The 21,139-nt window shown below is 42.2% G+C and overlaps 1 protein-coding gene across 1 annotated transcript in view; it reads right to left on the bottom strand.

Moving 5' to 3' along the window:
* ttn.2 (titin, tandem duplicate 2) overlaps positions 1-21,139 on the bottom strand; it is a 202,854-nt gene that overhangs the window by 146,563 nt on the left and 35,152 nt on the right. Inside the window, exons 45-61 of the mRNA XM_037110653.1 lie at positions 9,272-13,096; positions 8,234-8,512; positions 7,380-7,943; positions 6,860-7,141; positions 6,485-6,763; positions 6,106-6,387; positions 5,733-6,011; positions 5,251-5,538; positions 4,868-5,146; positions 4,460-4,741; positions 3,520-3,798; positions 2,582-2,860; positions 2,206-2,484; positions 1,816-2,103; positions 1,422-1,700; positions 670-951; positions 20-298 (exon numbers count right to left, since the gene is read on the bottom strand). Coding sequence (XP_036966548.1) covers positions 20-298; positions 670-951; positions 1,422-1,700; positions 1,816-2,103; positions 2,206-2,484; positions 2,582-2,860; positions 3,520-3,798; positions 4,460-4,741; positions 4,868-5,146; positions 5,251-5,538; positions 5,733-6,011; positions 6,106-6,387; positions 6,485-6,763; positions 6,860-7,141; positions 7,380-7,943; positions 8,234-8,512; positions 9,272-13,096 — 8,604 coding nt within the window. The remainder of the gene's footprint in view (positions 1-19; positions 299-669; positions 952-1,421; positions 1,701-1,815; positions 2,104-2,205; positions 2,485-2,581; positions 2,861-3,519; positions 3,799-4,459; positions 4,742-4,867; positions 5,147-5,250; positions 5,539-5,732; positions 6,012-6,105; positions 6,388-6,484; positions 6,764-6,859; positions 7,142-7,379; positions 7,944-8,233; positions 8,513-9,271; positions 13,097-21,139) is intronic.

Genomic DNA, 21,139 nt, shown 5'->3' with positions numbered 1-21,139 from the left:
TGATTCTGATTAGACCAACCTTTTAGATTAAGTGTAGTCTTACAGGTACAGCTTCCAACTTCATTGGCAACGGTACACTGGTATTCACCAACATCTACAGTGTCACATTTGTTCACTTCTAGACCAACAGTGCCATTCACCTGAGAGAAACCATGTTTAGCACTGGGTTTGATCTCCTTTGCATCTTTGTGCCATGTTATCTCAAACGGAGCAGTCCCAGCAACCTGACATTCAAGACCAGCACTGGAGCCCTTCACAACATCAATTGGAACAAGCTCTCTGATAAATGATGGCGGTTCTACAATAAGAGAAAACATGTTGTCACTGACCATTTTATTAAGCGTTAATCCTTTTAGACAAATAATCTACCAATCATTTTCTCAGATGCAAAGTTTCTCAATAAAAAATTTCTTGCTGGTCTGAGACAGCATTTGAACTTTTTAAGCAATATTTGAGGCCAGTTTGTTCGTGAAATATATCATTTTTTTTAAAATGGTGGAACCAAACATTAAAACCTCCAAATAAAATCAATGCCAATACAGTTCTTTTAAGATTTATGCAGATAATCTAGGAAAGATGGCCTCTTCAGTTCTTGGGAAACCTGTGCCATCAATTCTATACTCTTAAATATCCTGCACAATAAACACCATGTCTTCTGACACAACTAACCTTTGACCTTGAGCTCCATGCTGCAGCTCTCACTGCCAGCTTCATTGCGAGCCTCACAGTAGTAAAGCCCACTGTCTTTGGTATCAGCCCCACAAACTTCCAGAGTGGCCACAGAGTCAACAAAGGCCATCTTGTACCGATCACTGGGGCTGATTTCAGATCCTTCCCTGAACCAGTACATGTCTATCTCAGGTGTGCCGGTCACCTGGCACTCAAACACTTTATTCTGACCAGGACGGATCACAGACACACGTGCTGGGGTCCGTGTAAACTTAGGTGGCTCTAAGAAATGAAATAAAATATCAGATGTAACTATCAGACAGATGGTGAGGGGAGAATTCTGAGCTTTATAAATGAGCAACACATGTGTCTCCATCCAAATGATGCTCAAAACTCACAGCTCAGCAAAATGTAAAACCAAATTTAGATTTGACTTTTTAGGCAAAAGCCAAGTTAGGCTTTATGGAGCACCTTCCTGAGGTCTTCCTTACATGGAGTAATTATTGTACTATCTTATGCCAATTTTACAATTTACAAGAGGTAAAGCCATTTATAGTGAGTGCAATGGGACAGAGGGAAAGACTATATGGTCACTTCGTGCAGCAAAGATTTCAATGTAAAAGCTTTAAAGAAATTGGAGGGCTGGTGTGAAGTCAAAAGAAATAAATAAATTTAAACTCAAAATAAACATGAACAGATGGATGGAGACAGACTTTAGAGTTGCCATACAGTTTCGTATAAAGAATGAAAACCTTTGACAAAGAGTGTTGCCTGGCATGACGTGGAGCCAACATCATTCTGTATTTCACAGACATAGTCTCCAGAATCTGTGGTTTTGGCAAAGAAGAGCTCCAGTGAGCTTGAGGTGTTGTCTTTGACAACATTGCAGTCTGCACTGGACAAAATCTCTTTCTTGTTTTTAAACCACTTTATGGTCAGTGGTGGCGTGCCAGAGACAAGTACGCTAAAGTGAACCTTTGAACCAGGCAAAACATTCATGGATTCAGGCTTTTCGAGAATGCAAGGTGGTTCTGGAAAAGAGAAACAAATAAATGCCTGTAAAAGATCCTCTTAGTTGCGTGATTATAATTTACTTAGACATATCAAGTGACTGATAAATACTACAAAAATAAAACATATTCAAACCTTTCACAAACAAGATCCCAGAGCACTGGACAGTTCCTGCTTTGTTTTTAGCGATGCAGGTATAACTGCCGCTATCTTTACTATCAAGATCAGAGATTTCCAGAAAAGCAACATTCTCAAAGAATGTGCATTTGTGTTTCTCACTAGTCTGGATCTCTTTTTCATCTTTGTACCATTGTATGGTTATGGGCAAGGAGCCAGATACAAGACACTCCAGATGTGCAAATGATCCTTTGATACCTTCCGTCTGCTTCAGTTTTCGTGTAAAAGATGGTGGAATTATTTGATCTAATGTAGGTAGAAGAGAAAAAGAGTGAGAAGTAATGTTCAACATAATTTGTAATTACATAAAACTCAGTTTATATTCTAGGATACAAATTCAAAACTGACCCAGAATGGTGAGCGTGGCCTCGCAAGAACTTTGGCCAACATCATTTGAAACCTCAAAGGTGTAATCACCACCGTCAGTTTTGTCAGTTTTAATAATCTTGAGCACAGAGCTGGTGTCTGTGCCGTGCACTTTATATCTCAGGCCTGAGGTCAACTCCTTGCCATCCTTTAGCCATCTGGCCTTCAGTGGTTTGGTGCCAGAGTACCTGGCCTCCAGTGTGGCTGGATCCCCCTGAGTCACACTGATAGACTTAGCTTCCTCTGTGACCTTAGCTGGCTCTGAGATGTCAAACAAAAGAATCAGTAAAGAATTCCAAACCTGATTTACTAAAAAGTAAAGATGGACCAAGAACTCTTCTTGAGTATCTGAACCAACCTTTGACTGTCAACACAGCGGAGCATGTCTGACTCCCAGCCTGATTCTGAGCCTGGCAAGAGTATTTGCCACCATGTTTGCTCTGTAAGTCTGTGATGTGCAGCAGAGCAGTCTTGTTCTCATATGTAATCTGAATGTGTTCAGCCTCTTTGAGTTCATGGTTGTCTTTCATCCAGGACACCGTCATAGGTTCTGAGCCTTTCAGAGTGCACTGTAGTGAAACCTCGCTGCCCACCAAGGGACTGAGGTTTCCCAGCTTTTGCACAAATGATGGTGGTTCTATAAGGAAAAGTTTAACATAAGTCTTATTGGCTCCTCTATAAACTATCTGCTAAATATTAGCCTTGCAAAGTTAGACTTCATCCCAAATGCTCAGTCTTTAGAACAAGCTATGTATTTTGGAAACCATTCACTGAGGATGAGCTGAGCGCGATATACTGTGGGCCAATCAAACTGCTTGGGTACATTTTCCAAACTCCTGATCAAAGGGAGACATGGGAAAAATCATGTAGAGTTTCATTTATCTAATGTGAACCTTGGCTCAGCTCAGATGTAACACTATCTTAAAAATGACCAAGAACGTAATTTTGTCAGAGTTTTTGAGAAAACTACCAACATTTCTGGAGCAGAAGCAAAAACCAGTGACCACCCATACATTGAGTGCATTTGTTCATTCAGCACCGTCAAGGGATAGATGTTGCTGTGTGCTGTATAATTGTAAAGCCCTCTTAGACAATTTGTAATTCTGGGCACTATAAAACATTACTTAATATTGATGTATTTGTGAGGTCCACTAGAAATAAATCCTGAATGCATAGCATTGCCAGATCAGAACAAGCAAAGAGGGAACTGTGTGCTAGCTTTGCATGGCTATACAAATATAGATATGGAGAAAATAGCAGCAGAAAAGTTGATTGGTCTGTAACATCTAAACCAACCTTTTAGTGTCACTTGACAATCACAGGAGGCTCTCCCCACTTCATTCTCAACAGTACACTGGTACAAACCAACATCTCCTGCTTCTACTGCCAGCACCTGCAGGGCTATCAGGTCATCTTTCACAGTGATCCTGTGTCTCTTGTCATTCCTAATCAGCTTTGTGTTCTTATAAAAAGACACTGTGAAAGGGGCAGAACCAGAGACTTGGCCCTCCAGCATCATCTCAGTACCTTTCACCACATCTCTGGGCTCCAAGCTACGCACAAACAATGGTGGCTCTAGAAGAAAACAACGGACGTGTCAGCACATTACACTGGACTAAACAAGTATGACATATGATAATGCAAAGTCAAAATTAATGATTCCACTGGAGTTTTTATTGTGAGGTTGAAGACACCTTTTCTAATGACTTCTTCAGCTCTAATGACAGGTAAGACACCCCCATTGTTTACTGTACGGAGAGGCCATGCCCCATTTCAGCATTAGTTTCACAAGGTGTTTTCAGCTATGCGACTGATCACACCAAGACAAGTTGCTCCAAACACATCACCAGCAAAATCATTGTTTTCCTAGGGTATGGTGCGCTTGGCGTGCGCATGCTCCTCTCTTGCAACACATTTTTGTTTACATTTTGTTTTAATAACTATCAACTTTTCAGCTCTTTATTCAGGTGCACACTGCCAACATTCTTTCCAAGGCGTTTTTGAAGCCACGCCTTTAACAGCAAGTCTTGGTGTGATCAGCTGCCAAGTCCTCATCCACCTGGGGGCATGGCTTGTTGATGGGATAACTATCAACATGGATACTTGGGCTGGTGAACTAAAGAAAAGATCTTCTAAGTCACAATAAGTGCTTACTCCAGCAAAAATATGTGTACAACAAATCACTGAGAACTCAGATAATGTTTCAGTGCAAGAGATGCATTTAACCTAAACCAACCTTTCACTGTAACTGTACTGCTGCAGCGGTCACTACCGGCCTCACTGGATGCCACACAGACATAATCTCCACAGTCCTCTACTGTGCAGTTGACTATTTCCAAAGATGCCACTAAATCAGTCAAGGTGATTGTGTATTTAGGACTTGAGCTAATCTCCATCTCATCCTTGAACCACTTAAAACTGATGACGGGACTGCCCGTCACTTTGCACTCCAGGCTGGAGGAATCACCGCTGGTGACGAGCTTAGTCGCCTCAAGCTTTCTCACAAACACGGGAGGTTCTGAGAGAAGAGGTTAACATTCATTATCAGACAGAAGACATAATATTAGTATCAAAAGAGATATTGATGTTGCAAAGAATGTCAAGACATTTTCATGCAGCTGCACAAAATACTGAAGACTGACACCTTTTACAAAGAGGACTGCAGTGCAATCCACCTTTCCAGCATCATTGGATACTTGGCATGTGTATTTAGCAGAGTCACTGGGTTTCACAGAGTGAAGCTCCAAAGAAGTTGAAGAGGCATCTTTCTTTATGAAACATGTGCCTCCAGTTATAATCTCTTTGTCTTCTCTGAACCACTTAACAGCTAAAGGAGCTGTTCCAGTGAAGGCTGCTTTGAAGGAAATAGTGGTTCCGGGTATAACATCCTGGTTGTCTGGTTTCAGTGTGAACACTGGGGGCTCTGAAGGCCATAAACAAAACAAAATTGCATTTCATTTTAGCATGAAATCATTCAAAGGTTGTACACAATAAACACAAGAACAACACAAGACAAGCGTTCATAACCTTTGACATAAAGTGTGCCGCTTGTTTCTTTAAAGCCCGCTGAATTGGTGGCTCTGCATTTGTAAACTCCCGAGTCAGCCTTCTCCAGTTGAATAATTTGAAGTGTAGCAGAGCTGTCTTTGAATTCAGGCAGGAATTTGGATCCAGGCCTGATCTCCTGGTCATCTTTGAACCAAGCTATGGTCATGGGTTGGGACCCAGACACCTTGCAATCCATGGAGACATCATTACCAATATTACCATCAACTCTTTTCAGGGACTTGGTGAAAGTTGGAGGCATTATCCGATCTGGTTATTGAAGAAAAAACAGCTAATGCATTAAGACAGTTTCAACTGTGTCTTAACTTTGTTTCCTTGTTGTCATAAAACATAAGCAACAACTACAGATTTTAGCAGTAAGAAGTTATTAGTAATTAATACTTTACATATTTTCAATCAAGGAAAAACATCAAATGTTAAAAAAGCATAAACCAGCAGCTAACCTAAAACAGTGACTGAGCATGTGCACTGGTCTTTCCCAACTTTATTTGAGACCTCCATCTTGTATTCTGAAGTGTCTCCTCTTTCTGCCGTAAGAATCTTCATGGTGGCAATATTGTCCTTCAGAGTCATCTTATATTTTCGGCCACTTATCATCTCCTTCCCGTCTTTAAACCATTTTACTTTGAGTTCTGGGCTTCCAGAAATCGTGCACTCCAATGTGGCTGAATCCCCTGCAGTCACACTAATGGACTCTGCAGGTTCTACAATTCTGGCAGGTTCTGGGATAAGACAGTTATTAAGATAAAAGAATTTAGTCACAAGAAACAAAAAAAGGCTAAAATAAGTAATTCTGCATCAAAGATGTCTTCTGACCTTGCACAGTCAAGGTAGCTTCACATTTTTGTTGACCCGCTTCGTTCTCAGCTTGGCATGAATACTTGCCACCATGGCTGATGGCCACTGTTGTTATCGATAAGCAAGCAACATTGTTCTCAAACATCATCTTGATATTTGGATCATCATCTCTCAGTATCTCAGAGTCTTTCATCCATTTAACAGTGATGGGAGCTGAGCCTTTAATGGTTCCTTGAAGTTTCACTGTATTTCCCAACACTGCTGTAGCACTCTCAACCCTCTTTGTGAAAGTTGGTGGCTCTACAAAAACACATTATGAGTTAAAAAACTGAACTTGAAGCTCAAGATCAACCAGTCAAAACAATTACACTGTTTTATTAAACCTAGGTTTACTAACCTTTAAGTTTAGCTAGGGCCTTAGTGGTGACTTTTCCCACATCATTAGATATGATACACTGATAATCTCCAACATCTGCACTTTCAAAGGTCTGAATCTCCAGCCTTGACAAGGAGTCTTGGGAGATTATTTTATACTTCTGATCACCGCTGATGGGTTTCTTATTTTTTAGCCAGCTGATTTCAAAAGGAGCTGTTCCAGTGATCTCACACTCCAGCTGAGCTGCTGCTCCCTTTACAGCCTCTAGTGTCTGCAGGTCTTTTCTAATGGAAGGTGGCTCTGGGTGTCAGAAGGGTAAATAAAGTGTATACAGTTAATACCAAAGGCTGTCCTTCTTGGACAGTGAATGTGAAGTAAATGCAAGAATTGACAAACCTTTAACAGATACAAGGGTGTTGCAGCTCTCGCTGCCAGCATTATTTGACACCTCACAGGTGTAGCTTCCACTGTCTGTGACAACAAGGTTCATTATCTCCAGAGTGGCAATTCCATTCTTGAAAGATATTTTGTATTTATCTCCATCGCTAAGCTCTCTCTCATTCCAGAACCAGTGGATGTGAAGTTCAGGCGATCCTTTAATGGAGCACTGTAAGCGTGCCGCTATACCTTGTTTCCATGTAATCTTAGGTTCCATTTTCTTGACAAATGTAGGGGGCTCTGAAATGAGTTTTTAGTTCACCAAGATTTTTAACATGATCAAAGACAGACAGAAAAAATAACCAAATAACCAAGACAGAAAAGGGCGAAAAAGAAATGCAAAAGAAGACAGCAGTGCAAAGTGTTAGCATCAACTTGCAGTTGGCTGTGAACAGTTGTCAGCAGTAATCCCCAACGTCATTTAAAGAGAAGCGTGTTTTTATTAAAACTATTGGAAAGATCATCTTTAAGATCTTACCTTGAACTGTTACCAGAGCCTCACAGGATGAGCTCCCAGCCTCATTTGTGGCTGTGCAAACATATTTCCCAGAGTCTTTCAGTTTGGACTTGGGTATCTCAACAACAGCGACCTTGTCCTCAAAGGACAGTTTACAATCCATGCTCTGGTGGACTTTTTTGCCATCCCTGGTCCAGGTGACGGTCACACCAGTGTCCTCATCCACCTGGCACTCCAGTCTCAGCGGGTCATTGACAGCAGCTGACACTGGCTCAATGGTCTTAACAAAGCTGGGCTTGTTAATAACCTTGAGCTCTGTAGTAAAGGTAGCAGTGCCGACACTGTTGGAGGCCTTGCACAGGTACACTCCCTGGTCAGTCAGTTCAAGACTTTTAATCTGAAGAGAATACTTGTTCTTTTCACATTTCATGACATAGTTCCCTCCAGAGGAGATGGCTATGCTGTCCTTGTGCCAGACAACATCCATGGGCGAGGATCCAGTGAGTGCACACTGGAACACAGCTTGTTTGCCCACATATAAAGTCATTGGGTCTGGTTTTGATACAAATACCGGAGGGTACATTTCTATGGAGAGCAGGTAGAACATACAAAAGAGTTGAACAAATTTTAAGAAGTGGAATGAGCAATCTCAACTTGGTGATGGATTCAGGTTTAAACATGAGAAATGTTATTCTCAGCAAAATCTTGTCTTGCCAAATATGACACCAGATCCAGTTTATAAACAAATCATCACTTCCACAATGCATTGTAACGATTCAGGATAAAACACAGTGTAAATATGTATATAATTCTCTCTCTCTCAAAGACACACATAATAAAGCAATAATTTAATAAAGATCCCACTTGGGTCTTACCAGTGACAATGAGTGAGGCAGTGCAGCTGACAGTGCCATGCTGGTTAGAAGCCTTGCAGGTGTAGTCACTGCTGTCGGCTTTGACTGGGTTCATGAGCTCCAGGGACGAACTGGTGTGGCGGCTGAGGATCCTATACTTCTCACTCTGTCTGATCTCAATGCCAGACTTGTACCATTTGAAGGTCACATTTGGAGCATCCTCAGTTTCACATTCAAACTTGGCATTGCTGCCAACGTTGATCTCCAGAGGTGTAATTTTCTGCCTAAACACAGGTGGCACTGAGGCACACGCAGAGAAATAAAAGATAAATGTCAGTAATGGAATCTATGAAACTCTTAAAGAAAACTGACTGATCAGGAACAGAAATGGTGGAATGTACAACAATGGTGGAAGGAGGTTCAGGAGTGACTGTAAAGGAAATAGTAAGAACATTAGCCCCATGGCTTCATGTAGTTGCCCAGAAAAAAAGATACTTTGATTGAACATGATTCTCATGGGGCTAGGGTTCAGGATAAAAGGAGGAGGAAACAAAGAATTTGTGAAAGATGAAGCAATGTCAAGTTGAAGCCCTGAAACATGCACAGAAACATTGAAGATGTGGAGAGAATGAACCTAAAGGAATGAGACAAAACATGGATTTAAAAAAAAAGGAACCTGTTGCCACTGACATGCCAAAGTGACCATGGAAAGACCATGAAAGTTGCCTGAAGACCAAGCTCATCACAACAATTATAGCAAGATGCTTATTGACTACATAGCCTTAAGCTAAACTTGCATAGTTGTGAGGGTTCTGGTCTTTAGGCAGTTACTGACCATACAATGGTGTGGAACAAACAAGACATGGTGAGTTAGTACCATCCAGTGCCCCGATAAGAGTGCTCATGCTGAGCTATGAAATGAATATAGACCAGAGTGACAAATGTGTAATTTCATGTGAGGACAAAGGTCTTGAATGAACCCCTTTATGTGAATGATTAGTCATTCAGAGAAAATGGGTGAATGAATGAATGATACATTGATTTGTCCTATTTTCAAACCTCTTGAGACCACAGTGAGTCTTGAAGATGTTGTAGTCTTGCCGGCTTCATTCTCAGCCTCACACACATATTCTCCTTGATGCTTCTCCTTGACAACTTTGTTGATAACCAATGTGTATGTGTCGTGGTCTTTGGAACACTTGAACTCTTTGCCAGATTTTACCAATTGCCCATTGAAAAACCAGTTTACCTTTGTGACGTACTTAATGGTGGTGCTAAAGGTTACTTTACTATCTTCTTCGAAGGACAAATCTTCCAGGGAGGATACGATCACAGGGAATTCTCTCTGTTCTGGCCTGGATACTGTAACCTCCTCTTTAAAGATCTCCTCCCTGTGCTCCCTCTGGATGCTAATATCCATTACCTGTTCGGTGGGGACAGTGGTGGGAGGCAGGGCAGTGGTAACAATAGCTGCTCCTACATCTCTATCTCTGCTTTTCACTGTTATCGACCTCACCTCCTGTTTTGATACCTGGACCGACTGCTCAAAAGCCATGTGAGCCTCAGTGGATATTTTGACCTGGGATGAGACGGTCTGCTCCATTTTTGCTACCTTGTATTCCTGTGCCATAACCTGTTGCTCAGGTGCAGCACATTCAACTACCATTTTAGATTCAGTCTTAAGTGCAGCAGCCTGAGATTTAACAGCAGTGAAATCAACTGCACTCTCTGCTATACTCACTGTCTCTACCATGGATGACAGCATTTGCTTAGAGCGGGCTGAGGTGACTTGTGCTCTTTGAGGTCTGTCTAGTTGCATAGTGCCCGGCTGTTCTGAAGTAAGAACATGGGCTTCCTGGCATACTATAGAGTGGAAAGCTGCCTGGAGTTCAGTCCTGAAGTCAGCTGTCTGAGGATAGCTTCCCTCAAAAGCCAGAGTGATCTCCATGGGGGCACCTGCTGTTGTGATCAGGTATGTAAACATGGCCCGCTTGGGCTCTCTTTGAACCTTGACTTCCTGTACTTCTACAGCCTGAAGCCCTCCCACAACGTCAGCCAGTAACACTTGCTGGTCGCTGGCCACAGCAGATTGAAGAGCATCTCTGAGCTGATGGCGTATATTCAGACTGGATGCTTTGGGGACCTGAATCACAAATGTCATCTCTTTGGGAAGAGCTGTGTTGTCTTTTGATTCTGATGCCATAAGGGACAGTTTCGGCTGTGTGGTGACAGCAACTTTAGTGGACTCAGACTTGGTGATCTCCTGAGAGAGCTCACCCGTCAGCACTTGTTTCTCATCCATCACTATCGACTGCCTGACTGACTGCCCCTCTTGGATCTGAACAGCAAAGTCCTGCTCTGCTGCCTCTAGGAGAACACTACTTTCAGTGGAAATCTCTTTCTCTTCAATCTGGATTGGTTCAGTGGGAAGTTTTGGCTCTACAGCTGTCTCACAGGTGAATTTATCCACAGCTGTAAGACTCTCTGTGTGACCCTCCTCTAAGGCCTGACTGTCTGCCACAATGTTGACATGCATCACATTCCAGCGATCTTCCTTCTGCACCAAAGCTCGCTGCTGCTTGATGTCAGTAGTAAGTGGTGTCTCCTTTGGCAGCTGCATGGGCTGGAAGGAGAGCTGGAGGATGTTTTCAGGCCTGGGCTCGATTCGAAGCTGAGACTGAATACCAGTCACAGACAAATCCAGCTCTTTGTGATAATCTGCCATGAGCTCCCTTCTCTCTTCCAAGATGGCTGCATGACTCCTTTTCTTTTCTTGTTTCTGTGCCGCTACCTGCTGGTCAGGCTTCTCAATTATAAGAATACCCTCTTTGGGTAATGCCTCCACAGGTTGGGTTGACTGAAGATGCAGCAGAGTAGGGGCGACTTTCTGGGGCTGGATGGTCAGGGTACTGGCCTTGGCCTCAAACTCTAATGTGTCTTCACAAACTACTGTCCTCTGCTCATCCTGACTAACAATGTGTAGCAGAGTGGGACTTTTCCTGCTTCCTGCTTGTTCTGGTGCTGGTCTCTCACAGGTGAAGCTCTTCTCAGATGGGAGGAGGTCCTGTTCTGTGATAACCTGTAGGTGCAATAACTGGTCTCCTTCTACCTGTGACTGGATGGACATGGCACTGTCTAGACTTGGCAGCTGCTGAGTGGGCTCAGCCTGCAGCGTTCGTGTCTCTTCAGCAGTTAGAGCTGCCTTCATCATTTTATCCTTACAAAGATGGGCCATCTCTTCTGTGGGCCTGTGCATGGAGAACTTAGTCTCCTTGGAAAGAGTCTGTTTGGACTCACTAACCGAGGCCATTACAGGTTGGTGCTGTTCCTTCTCAACAGACGATTTCACAGCAGAATCTGCTGTTGCTAATTCAGTTGCGTGGCCCTCTGCAAGCACCCGTTTCTCTGCAGACTGGGCTGAGTATAAAATCTTAATACCTTCTTTAACCTTGTAACTCTTCTCCTCTTGAGGTTTGGGGATATCCTGAGACTGCTCGTTTAGGATAGAAAGTTGTGACTCAACTTGATGCCCACTGACAAGATGTTTAGGTTCTGATGTTGGCTTGACAGTTGCACGCTTCCTGTCAGCCAGGGGCTCTGTGCTAATAGTAGAAAGTGGGATGAGCTCTTCAGCAACAGCTGACATCACCTTGGACCTCTTTTCTCTAGCAGCCTGAAGCTCAATGACCTCAGGGCTTTGAATGCGATCACAGTGCTGCTCTGTAAGATCCTGACTCTCTTCAACAGATGATGTAAACGCTGCCATGTGGATCTGTTTTGCAGGAATAGCTGAAACCTGAGGTGGGCGGGTAGGAACCACAGACACCCTTTCCTCTATCTCATGAGACTGAAGAACTGCTGCCTGGTGGGTCAGCTGCTCACGATGAACAGTGGCAGCAGAGATGTCTAGTTCTCTAAGGGAGCCCACTTGCTCACTAGGAATTATTTGCCGGTCTTCAGTGCCAATGGTGTAAACCATCTGATCTGATCTAGCTCTGTCCTGGCCCGGCAGGCTGACCTGGTACAAGCGGGACTCAGTAGCTTGTTCTGTCATTGAAACTTTATAGCCTTTCTTCTGAACCACTGTCATTTGTTCCTGTTTCCGAGAAACTGAGACAGATTCTCTGAACACAACAAGCTCAGCACTACAAGATGCCTCCCCAAACTGGTTGGAGGCCTTACATGTGTACAGACCACTGTCTTCCTGTTTGACGCTCTTAATATTGATGAAGCCAGATCCATCTGGGTTGGCCAGAATAATACAATTTCTACTGTGCTGGATCTGGAAAGCCCCCTTGAACCACTTCACATCAGGCATTGGGTCACCACTGGCTTTGTAATTAAAGGAAACCTCTCCTCCTTCTGAGCACCTCACAGGTTGAATCTGAACAGTGAAAGTCGGAGGTTGACCTGTGACTTTGAACATCTTTTCAACCCATCTCTCAGCCTGGCTAACATCAGTCTTTTTCACTTCGAGGTATGTGGTGCACGTTGTCTGGCCAAATCTGTTGGTAGCAGTGCAAGAATACTCGCCCTCATACTCAGATGTGACCTTGGTGATTACTAATGTATACTCCTCCTTCTCTTCTATCAGTTTGTATATAGAGGAGCTCTTTATCACTCTTCCATTGTGTGACCACTGAACAGTCGGCTTTGGAAAGCCGGACACTTTGACAGTAAACCTGGCTGTCTCCCCTGATGTTACAGCTGCTGGGGAGAGCTGGCTGAGGAAAACTGGCTTTTCTTTTTTCTTCTCTAAAGAGGAAGAGTAACGTTTGGACTCTGGCTTGAGTTCAAGTGTTTTTGTTTTCTGTGGTAACTGGACACCAGTGTAGTAGGTTTCCTCTTGCTCTTCCACAGTGGTGATGGTGGTGCTAACACGTTCTGTCAGGAAATATTGAGCAAGACTGATAACAATATCCACAACACAAAAGCTATCACATTAACAATGAATTCATAAAAGCAAATATTAGGGCTGTCCTTGACTATAGAAATTCCTAGTCAACTAATAGATAGGATTGTTTCCAATCAATTGATTAGTCAACACATTTAGTCAACCAAAGTATTATTGTCCCTACAAAATCTTGGGCAATACTGTGCTTATTATTATAAAAAAATATTTGGGAATATTGATTTAGACGTTTCACTTTACAGCTGCTAGTAAATAATTCCTAATCCATATTAGTTAACATTTTTATAAATAATCACAATTAAATCTCAGTTTATAAAGATCCTACAATCTATGAGTTGACTAAGTGAGTAAGAGAGGACAACCCTAAAAATCTGTTTAATTTTCAGGGTTTTTTTTCAACAGTCACACAGTTTCAGTTAGCACCCCGTATTTGTTGACAAACAATGAACAAAAAGTTCCACCAAATGGATAGACGAATCTTTGACCTTCTCTGCTTAAGAAAGTGATTTATTTCTATGGTTAGATATTGGAATTATAATCTTTATGCAGTGTCATCATCTGTCATTTATTTTGTTTTGTGCTATAACGTCTCTCTCTTACTCTGTGTTGACCATCTCACTTATCTCTGTGAATGTTGATGCGTTTTCAGTGTTTCAGTGTGTTCAGTGTTTGTGGTTTGTAAGTTCTACCTATATGACGACACCAGAAGTTGAAAAGTTGTCCTCCTGGATATTTACTCTTCACTTGAGCTCTACATCTATCTGTATACTTGGAATCAAATTTTACATGTATTTTTTATGATTGTATCTATTCTGAACACATCTATCCAATACAGCAAAATTGCTGCCGCCCAGATCTGGCCCACATCAAGAGACATTCATCCAGCTCACATACCACACCTGGATGGTCTGCTCCTGTTTGCCAGATGTCAGCCAAGAGCAAAGCAGATATACCAGAGGTGGCCCAAATCTGGGCCATAGATCAATCTGTTCAGGTGGGCTGGGTCTGACTCAGACACATTAAATGGTGTTTGGGGAGTTTCTCCTTATCAGAATGGCAGGTTTGCAGTACTGACAACCAAATCTTTGGGAAAAATTCTGTGATTAGTGATACTAGCTGTACAAATAAAGCTGGTCTGCTTTATTGGTAATTTTCCTCAATTATCTACTTAAATGTATTATTATTATTATTATTAGCAAAGCTAAATACATCAAACATAATTTGAATCTCATTGCAAAGCAAATGAATAGTTTACATACTGAAGACACATTGCATGTAATTCAATTAAACCTGTAACATAACAAATAATGAAAAACAGTTTTCCTTATATTTATCTATTAATTTGTTTGTCTTAACGGAGCTCAAGAATGGATCACTGTTTGGTGTTGGTCACAAAATCAAAGTACATTTTGCCGCATACTGTGAGTAAAATTCCATTTGTAAACCTGTGTTTTGACTGAAAATGTTATGATTGACAAATTGACCATGTGAACACTGGACAACAAATATGCATTCCATTACACTGCTTAAAAAAGAAAAAAGCTCAGACATTAACTTTACGTCATCAAATATTTTATTATATAAACTCTTCGACAAACCAATGTGATGTCTGTACAAATAAACCATAACATTCTATCTCAATGCCAGATCTTTTAAAACGTGCTTCTTTTAATGGCAAATACTATTCATACACTCCTAAAATTACATATATTTACAAGACATCAAAACTTATACTTTAACATTTTTAAAAAATTTCACAGTATTATTCATTTTTAAAACGTGTTATCAATAGTCATACTCTGCTGTGAATTATCAGTTTGCCTTAAATCCTATAAATATTCACACATAATAAAACCTCATCAAACACAAAAAGTATACTGTGACAAAATGCTAAATCACACAAGCAACAATATGAGTAAGCAATATGACAATATATTCTTTTGTTTCAAGTTTGATTTTGGATACCATGATCACTTAAAATGTTAATTTTAGAATGGTGAGGGCTGAGATTTTTTATTTTATCTATAAGTGAAATAAAATCATTCACATTACCAACCATTACAATTATATGTGTAAAATGAATTTGATTAATTTATATTTAATTTTAAAAGATGTACTACTTCCAAATAAAAGTCAGCCTCTCAGTGGGACCATTATTATGGCTTTGAAGCTCAAAAAAATAGCTTCACAAACATGTACGAACATTTAAAATGTCAATGATATGTATTACTGTGAATGTTTTGTGTATATGAGAAACTTGCTTCACGCACATCCCTAATATTCCTAACAATAGTTGTTATTTTCTGTAGCACAAAAAACTTGCACGATGTTGAAAATAGACTGGTAAATTTGTCTTTCAGCTATTAAAACTTTGAATAAAATAGATGCAGTTTGTGGTCAGTTGTAAAGACTTTGAAATTCATTCAACATTACATCGAATGAATTTCAAAGTAACAGCAGCTCACTTTTGAAGTGTTACCAGATAACAAACCAAACATAAACCCAGATTTTTCCAACAGAAATTTAGATAAAATCAGTTTTACACAACTTAAAATAAATAAAGAAAAAAGTGTCAGCAGACTCTGTCTCACTTTCTACACTATTCATACTCTCTTTTTTAAAGTTTCCATTTTTTATCACTGACACACTATGACAAACATTAACACACTATGTTTTTACCCACATGACTACAGGCTGGTTGCCCAAAGATAATTTTAAAATTTTCTTTTTGTGTTCAGCTAGTCTTAGCTCTGCTCTAAGACAACAGTGACATTGGTTAAACAAAAATAAAAACTGACTAATTCAAGCCAAAATATAGAAGCAGTTGTGTTTCAATGTTAACAGTAAAGCACACCTTCTACATACTGACAGTATGTGTGTGTGTGTGTGGACATTTTGTAAACAATGTTAAGCAAGCAATGAAAAAAGAAACTGTATTTTGAGAGCTTATGTGTGGAAATATTTCCTGTTCTATTTAGGCTGTTGCTTCACTCTGTGTTTCTCAGAAAAGAAGTTTGAAGACGTTGCTTGGTCAGCCATTTTTAAAAATTTCAAAACCTAATCTTAGTACACCAAGAAAACAACCTGCCTAAGTTAGAATAACACACAACCACAGGACAAGGACAGTTTGTTTTTCTTTGTGCAACCAGCCTCAAACCCTTCAACTTCTAAAACACCTTCAGCAGCGCAGTAGTTTCAATGCAACCGGCTGTGTTTTGGATTACGCACTTATACTCGCCAGCATCACTCTGGGTCACGTTCGTAATGAGAAGATTGAAATGGCCCGCTGTTTTCTCCTGGATTATACACCTGCTGTCTGTGACTCTGTCTCCATCTTTGTACCATTCGGCTATGGGATTTGGTTTACCACTAACCAGACACTGGAGGATAACTGGTGTCCCTACTGCTGCTGTAACGTTAGTCAATGGGATGACACATTTAGGGGGTGACTCTGTCACCTGGAATTGGAAGCTACACATGTCAGAGGACTTTCCTTTGAATTCTATCTTGTCATCTTTTGCTGGTTCAGCAAACACATCAAAGTTAATGCTCACGTATTTGTCTCCTTGTTCGCTCATTTCATTATCAGTGTTGGCCACCAGCCTGACTGCTCGCTGAGACTCATCTGCCTCTTGTTCAAACTCAAACTCGAGCTCAATTTCTGACACTTGCTCACCATCGAAAGATGTGTTGCCAACCATCAAGTCGAATTTCTGCGGCTGGACTTTGGCGCTTCCGAGAGACACAGCGGTCAACTCTCTGCCTCTGGTCTTCCCTGAGAAAGCTTTGGCATTTAACACAACTAAGGTGGCCCTACAAAGAGTCTCCCCAACAACATTTATAGCCCTGCAGGCATACACACCGCTATCCTGAGTTGTGACTTTACAGATCTTTAGGAAGTGGTTGTCTCCATCAGATGAGTGCAAGAATTTTTTGTTATTGTGGGGAATCTTTTTGTCACCTTTGAACCAAGACACAATGGGAGATGGAATTCCCATGAGTGAGCACTCAAACATGACAGTGGTGCCCTCTGGGGTCTCCATGTCACAGATGGGATTGATGAACCTCGGAGGCATCTCAGTGACCTCAAAAGCTATTTTCAAGTCATCATGCTCCTGGGTGACAAAGTCAACAGTGCCTTCCTCATAAATACTTGGTAATACATCCAAAGATATGATCATGCTCTTGTTGTCCGCTGTGTACTCGGGAATCGTGATGATCTTAACCTGTTTCTCAAATTCTTTCACCTCATTTTCATCCAATTCTACTTCGAGTAGAATCTCCTGAGGGGAAGGAGAGCGAGATGAGTCATCTTCCTCGACATCAAACTCCATCACATGCTGACAGGTGACAGCAGGTGGGGCAGGCATGAACCTCACTTCCTGTGACACAACAACTACTAAAGCAACACTTCTGGCTTCCCCAACATAATTGACAGCCTCGCAGATATACTCTCCCTGATCAGCTTTAGTGACATTGTGAATTGTTAGTGAGATGCTATCACCATCTCTCTCAATTTTAACTCTGTCATCTGCCACTAGCTGGGTTTTGTTGCAGAACCACTTCACCTCAGGGGAAGGTAGCCCAAATACCTCGGCAAAAAATGTGAGAGAGTCATTTTCAAACACTCTTTTCTTTATAAGAGGTTTAAGGAAGGCAGGAGGGATTCCCTGCACTTTCTCCTGAAGGGTTGCCAGGGATAACGATCCTCTTCCTTTGGTCAGGAAACGGTTCTCATCCACATTAACTCCAGGAGGTGTTGTTTCAATGCCCTCATCAGCAGGAGATGTTAAGAAATGAACTGGTGAGAAGAACATCTCACTAGAGTCCCCTGTTGAGGGTCTTTTATGCTCTAAGGGGGAGAAGGGATACTCCTGGGGGGTCATAAACCCACCAGGCGTACCTGAACTGGGAGTATGGAAGGACATAGGAGACTTGGGATCATTGAAGGACTCTGCAATTGGCTGTGAGATCTCAGTAGATGAGCCTGGAGTGTAGAACCTCTCAGCGACCTCAGCTATCTCTTCGCTCACAGTGCTGCCAATCTCTATGGACATCTCAGATTCAGGAGACAGTGGCCTTCCCCAATCTGTTGGAGGGTTGTAGTAGTCGTACACAGCACCAAAAGTGACCTCCTCTTCCTCCAAGGAGCTGGCTGTTGCAGCTGCCTTGGCCAAACTACCTCTTTCGCGAACAGATGCTACCTGGCTCTGAGGTTCCTCAGCCGCAGCATCCTCAGGCAGGCCAAATTGTTTAACACTGCTGTCCATTTTAGGCTTGACAATAAGTGGTTTTGGTTCTAGCTTCACAGGAACATCTTTTCTCTCATCTTCAGCCTTGATCTGTGTATGAGCCTCAACTACATTACCAACCATTTCCTCTGCTACTTCTGTCCCATCGGCATGGGAGTCAGGCAAACTTAAGAAGACACCACTGTCCAATGAGGGTTCTGGGATGGAAATCAGCTCCTCACATGGGAGTTCAGCCTCCTCTATAAAAACATTACCCTCACTAATTCCCTCAAACTCTTGCTTCATGTGTTTTTTCATTTCTGTTAACTCCTCATCAACAGCATCCCCCTCAGCATAAACCGGGACCTCCATACTGACAACTTCACCCTCACTGTCAACAGTGGAAGACCCTTCAGCTGCACCTTGTCTCTTAGGTTTGAGAGGATCCGAAATTCTTTTAGGCTTAACAGCTTCTTCAGGTGTTCTAACGTAGCGTTTTACTCCAGAGACTTTTTCGCACTGGAACGGAATGAAGCTGCTGGTTCTGTCAAATGTACGCATTGTCTCCTCCCCAACTATATCCAATTCGCCTGCCTCCATTTGCTTGGGAAAAGAAGCAGGTTTCTGTGGCTTAGGCCTGACTAGCTCTGGAGACTCCTGCACTTCCTCTACAAACTGTTTCAGTGCACCATAACTTTCTGCTAAAACTGCTCCCTCTTCAACATCACCAGATACCAAACCAATGTCTTGGCCTTCCTCAGCAGCAACAGTTTGAGAGGAAACCGATTTTCCTGAACCAGGAACAGTTCTGATGTAATCTGTCCCTGCTTCAGCTTTTGGAGAACCTGGATTTATTGTCATGGCAGTGGGACGTACATCACCACCTTCTGCATGCATGGTGCCCACTGCTTGTTCCGGTTGATCAAAAGAAACAGCCACAGCAGGTATAAACTCCTCAGGGAAAAACAGTTCCTTTCTCTGCTCTTCGGCAGAAGGCGGTATTGCAACTGGAGAGTCTGACTCAAAAGCTTGTTTAATCTGAGAAACTTTTATTACAGCAGCAGATGCCGACAGACCACAACCAGATATAGTTGGGGGCTCTCTAGAGATACCAGGTCTGGCTCTCGGGACTTTCGCAGCCACCTCTGGTGGAGCTTGTAAGGGTTTGTTGACATCTTCAGTTGAGCTAACAGGAGACTTCCACACTCTCCCAGATGAAGTAAAACCACCATCCTCTACTGCACTACTACCATCTGCAGCTTCAAATGACACAAGAGAGATGCTTGCAACTTCTCCCAGCTTATTTCTAGCAACACATTTGTACACTCCTACATCAGTGAACATAAAACTGTTTATATAAAGCCTATACACTTTATTGTCTTGCTCAACTCTGTATTTTCCAGCAGTGACTTCTAGGCAAACATTGTCATAATACCATGAGACTTCTGGAGCAGGCTCACCTGTGATCTCACATTCTAATAAAGCAGTGTTGCCTTCAGAACAAGTGACATTCTCCAATTCTCTGACCATGATAGGAGCTTCACCCACCACATCAAAGGAGAAAGTAAATTTGTGTTTGACAGTCTGAGAGGCCCCATCATCACCTGGTACATCAGAAGTTTTCTCTGTAAATGCCTGAGGTTTGTCTTCATTGCTTTCCTCTGACATCCCAGGCACAGGGGTGGCAGCAGTAATTCTGATTTCTACGAGTGAAGAGCTAAAAGATTCATCCGAGCAGCCACGTCTTTGGATCACTGCCTGAGGCACCTTTAGTGTTTCCTTTCCTGTATCCATGTAGGTCTTAAGTTCAGCTTCTATCATGCCATTCCCCTCCTTTTCCTCACCTTTCTGTAGTGCCTCTGAAACTATCACTTCTTGTCTGGCCGCTGATGTTTTTACCACTTTTTTGTCAGAGATCTCCAGAGTGCCACTGCAGATCGATTTGCCGTATCTATTTGTTATGACACAGTCATATGTCCCCTCATGGTCTGTTGTTGGATAGTAGACAGTGAGCTGCGATTTGTTAGATTTGCTCACAATATCGTAGTCAGGGTTGTGGGCTAATGGGTGGCCATCTTTGAGCCAGGTGACTGTGGGCAGCGGATCACCACTGAATTGGCACGTGAACTCTGACATCTCACCAACTTTTACTTTGACTGAAGATATTTCTTTTACAAATACTGGACGGGAGCCTCCGGCACTTGTATCTTCTTCTTTTACCCTCTTTGATTGTTGAGGTTGGTATACTCCAGCTTTCAAATCTGAATCCAGTTTTGACTTTATTGAATCTCCACTTCTTTCCTCTCTCCTTATACTTCCAAAATCCTTCTCTTGTCTCCATTCGCTGCTCTCTCTGGTGGTTCCTCTCTCCTCTCTAACCTCTGACTGAAAGTGTTGGCTGCTGGATTTATCGACATTGACAGCATACTTTTCTTTGCTCTGCCTGCTCCCTACCTCCGTTTCTAGATCCTCCTGTGGACTGAGACATGGGGAGGATCTCCTGACGGAGGTAAACTCTCTGGAAGATTTATGGAGACACTCATCCTGAGCAGGAGTAGATTTTAAATCGTAAGAACTTTCAACTGGCACACCTGCATGGTGGGGTAAGCCGGCATGTGTAGGAGAATGCCTCCTCAGGGAAGATAACTCACAAGGAGGCGATGGATCATACCCAGTGGCATGTTGAAGGGTTGAAGGTTTTCTTGTTGGAAAGACTCCACCAGCAAGAGTTGTATGTGGAGGTGGAAGTTCATGAGGTACGTCTCCACGATGGGGTACACTATC

Source organism: Acanthopagrus latus, chromosome 9, assembly GCF_904848185.1.
Source record: "Acanthopagrus latus isolate v.2019 chromosome 9, fAcaLat1.1, whole genome shotgun sequence".
NCBI lineage: Eukaryota > Metazoa > Chordata > Actinopteri > Spariformes > Sparidae > Acanthopagrus > Acanthopagrus latus.
This window is presented reverse-complemented; position numbering and strand designations above follow the sequence as displayed.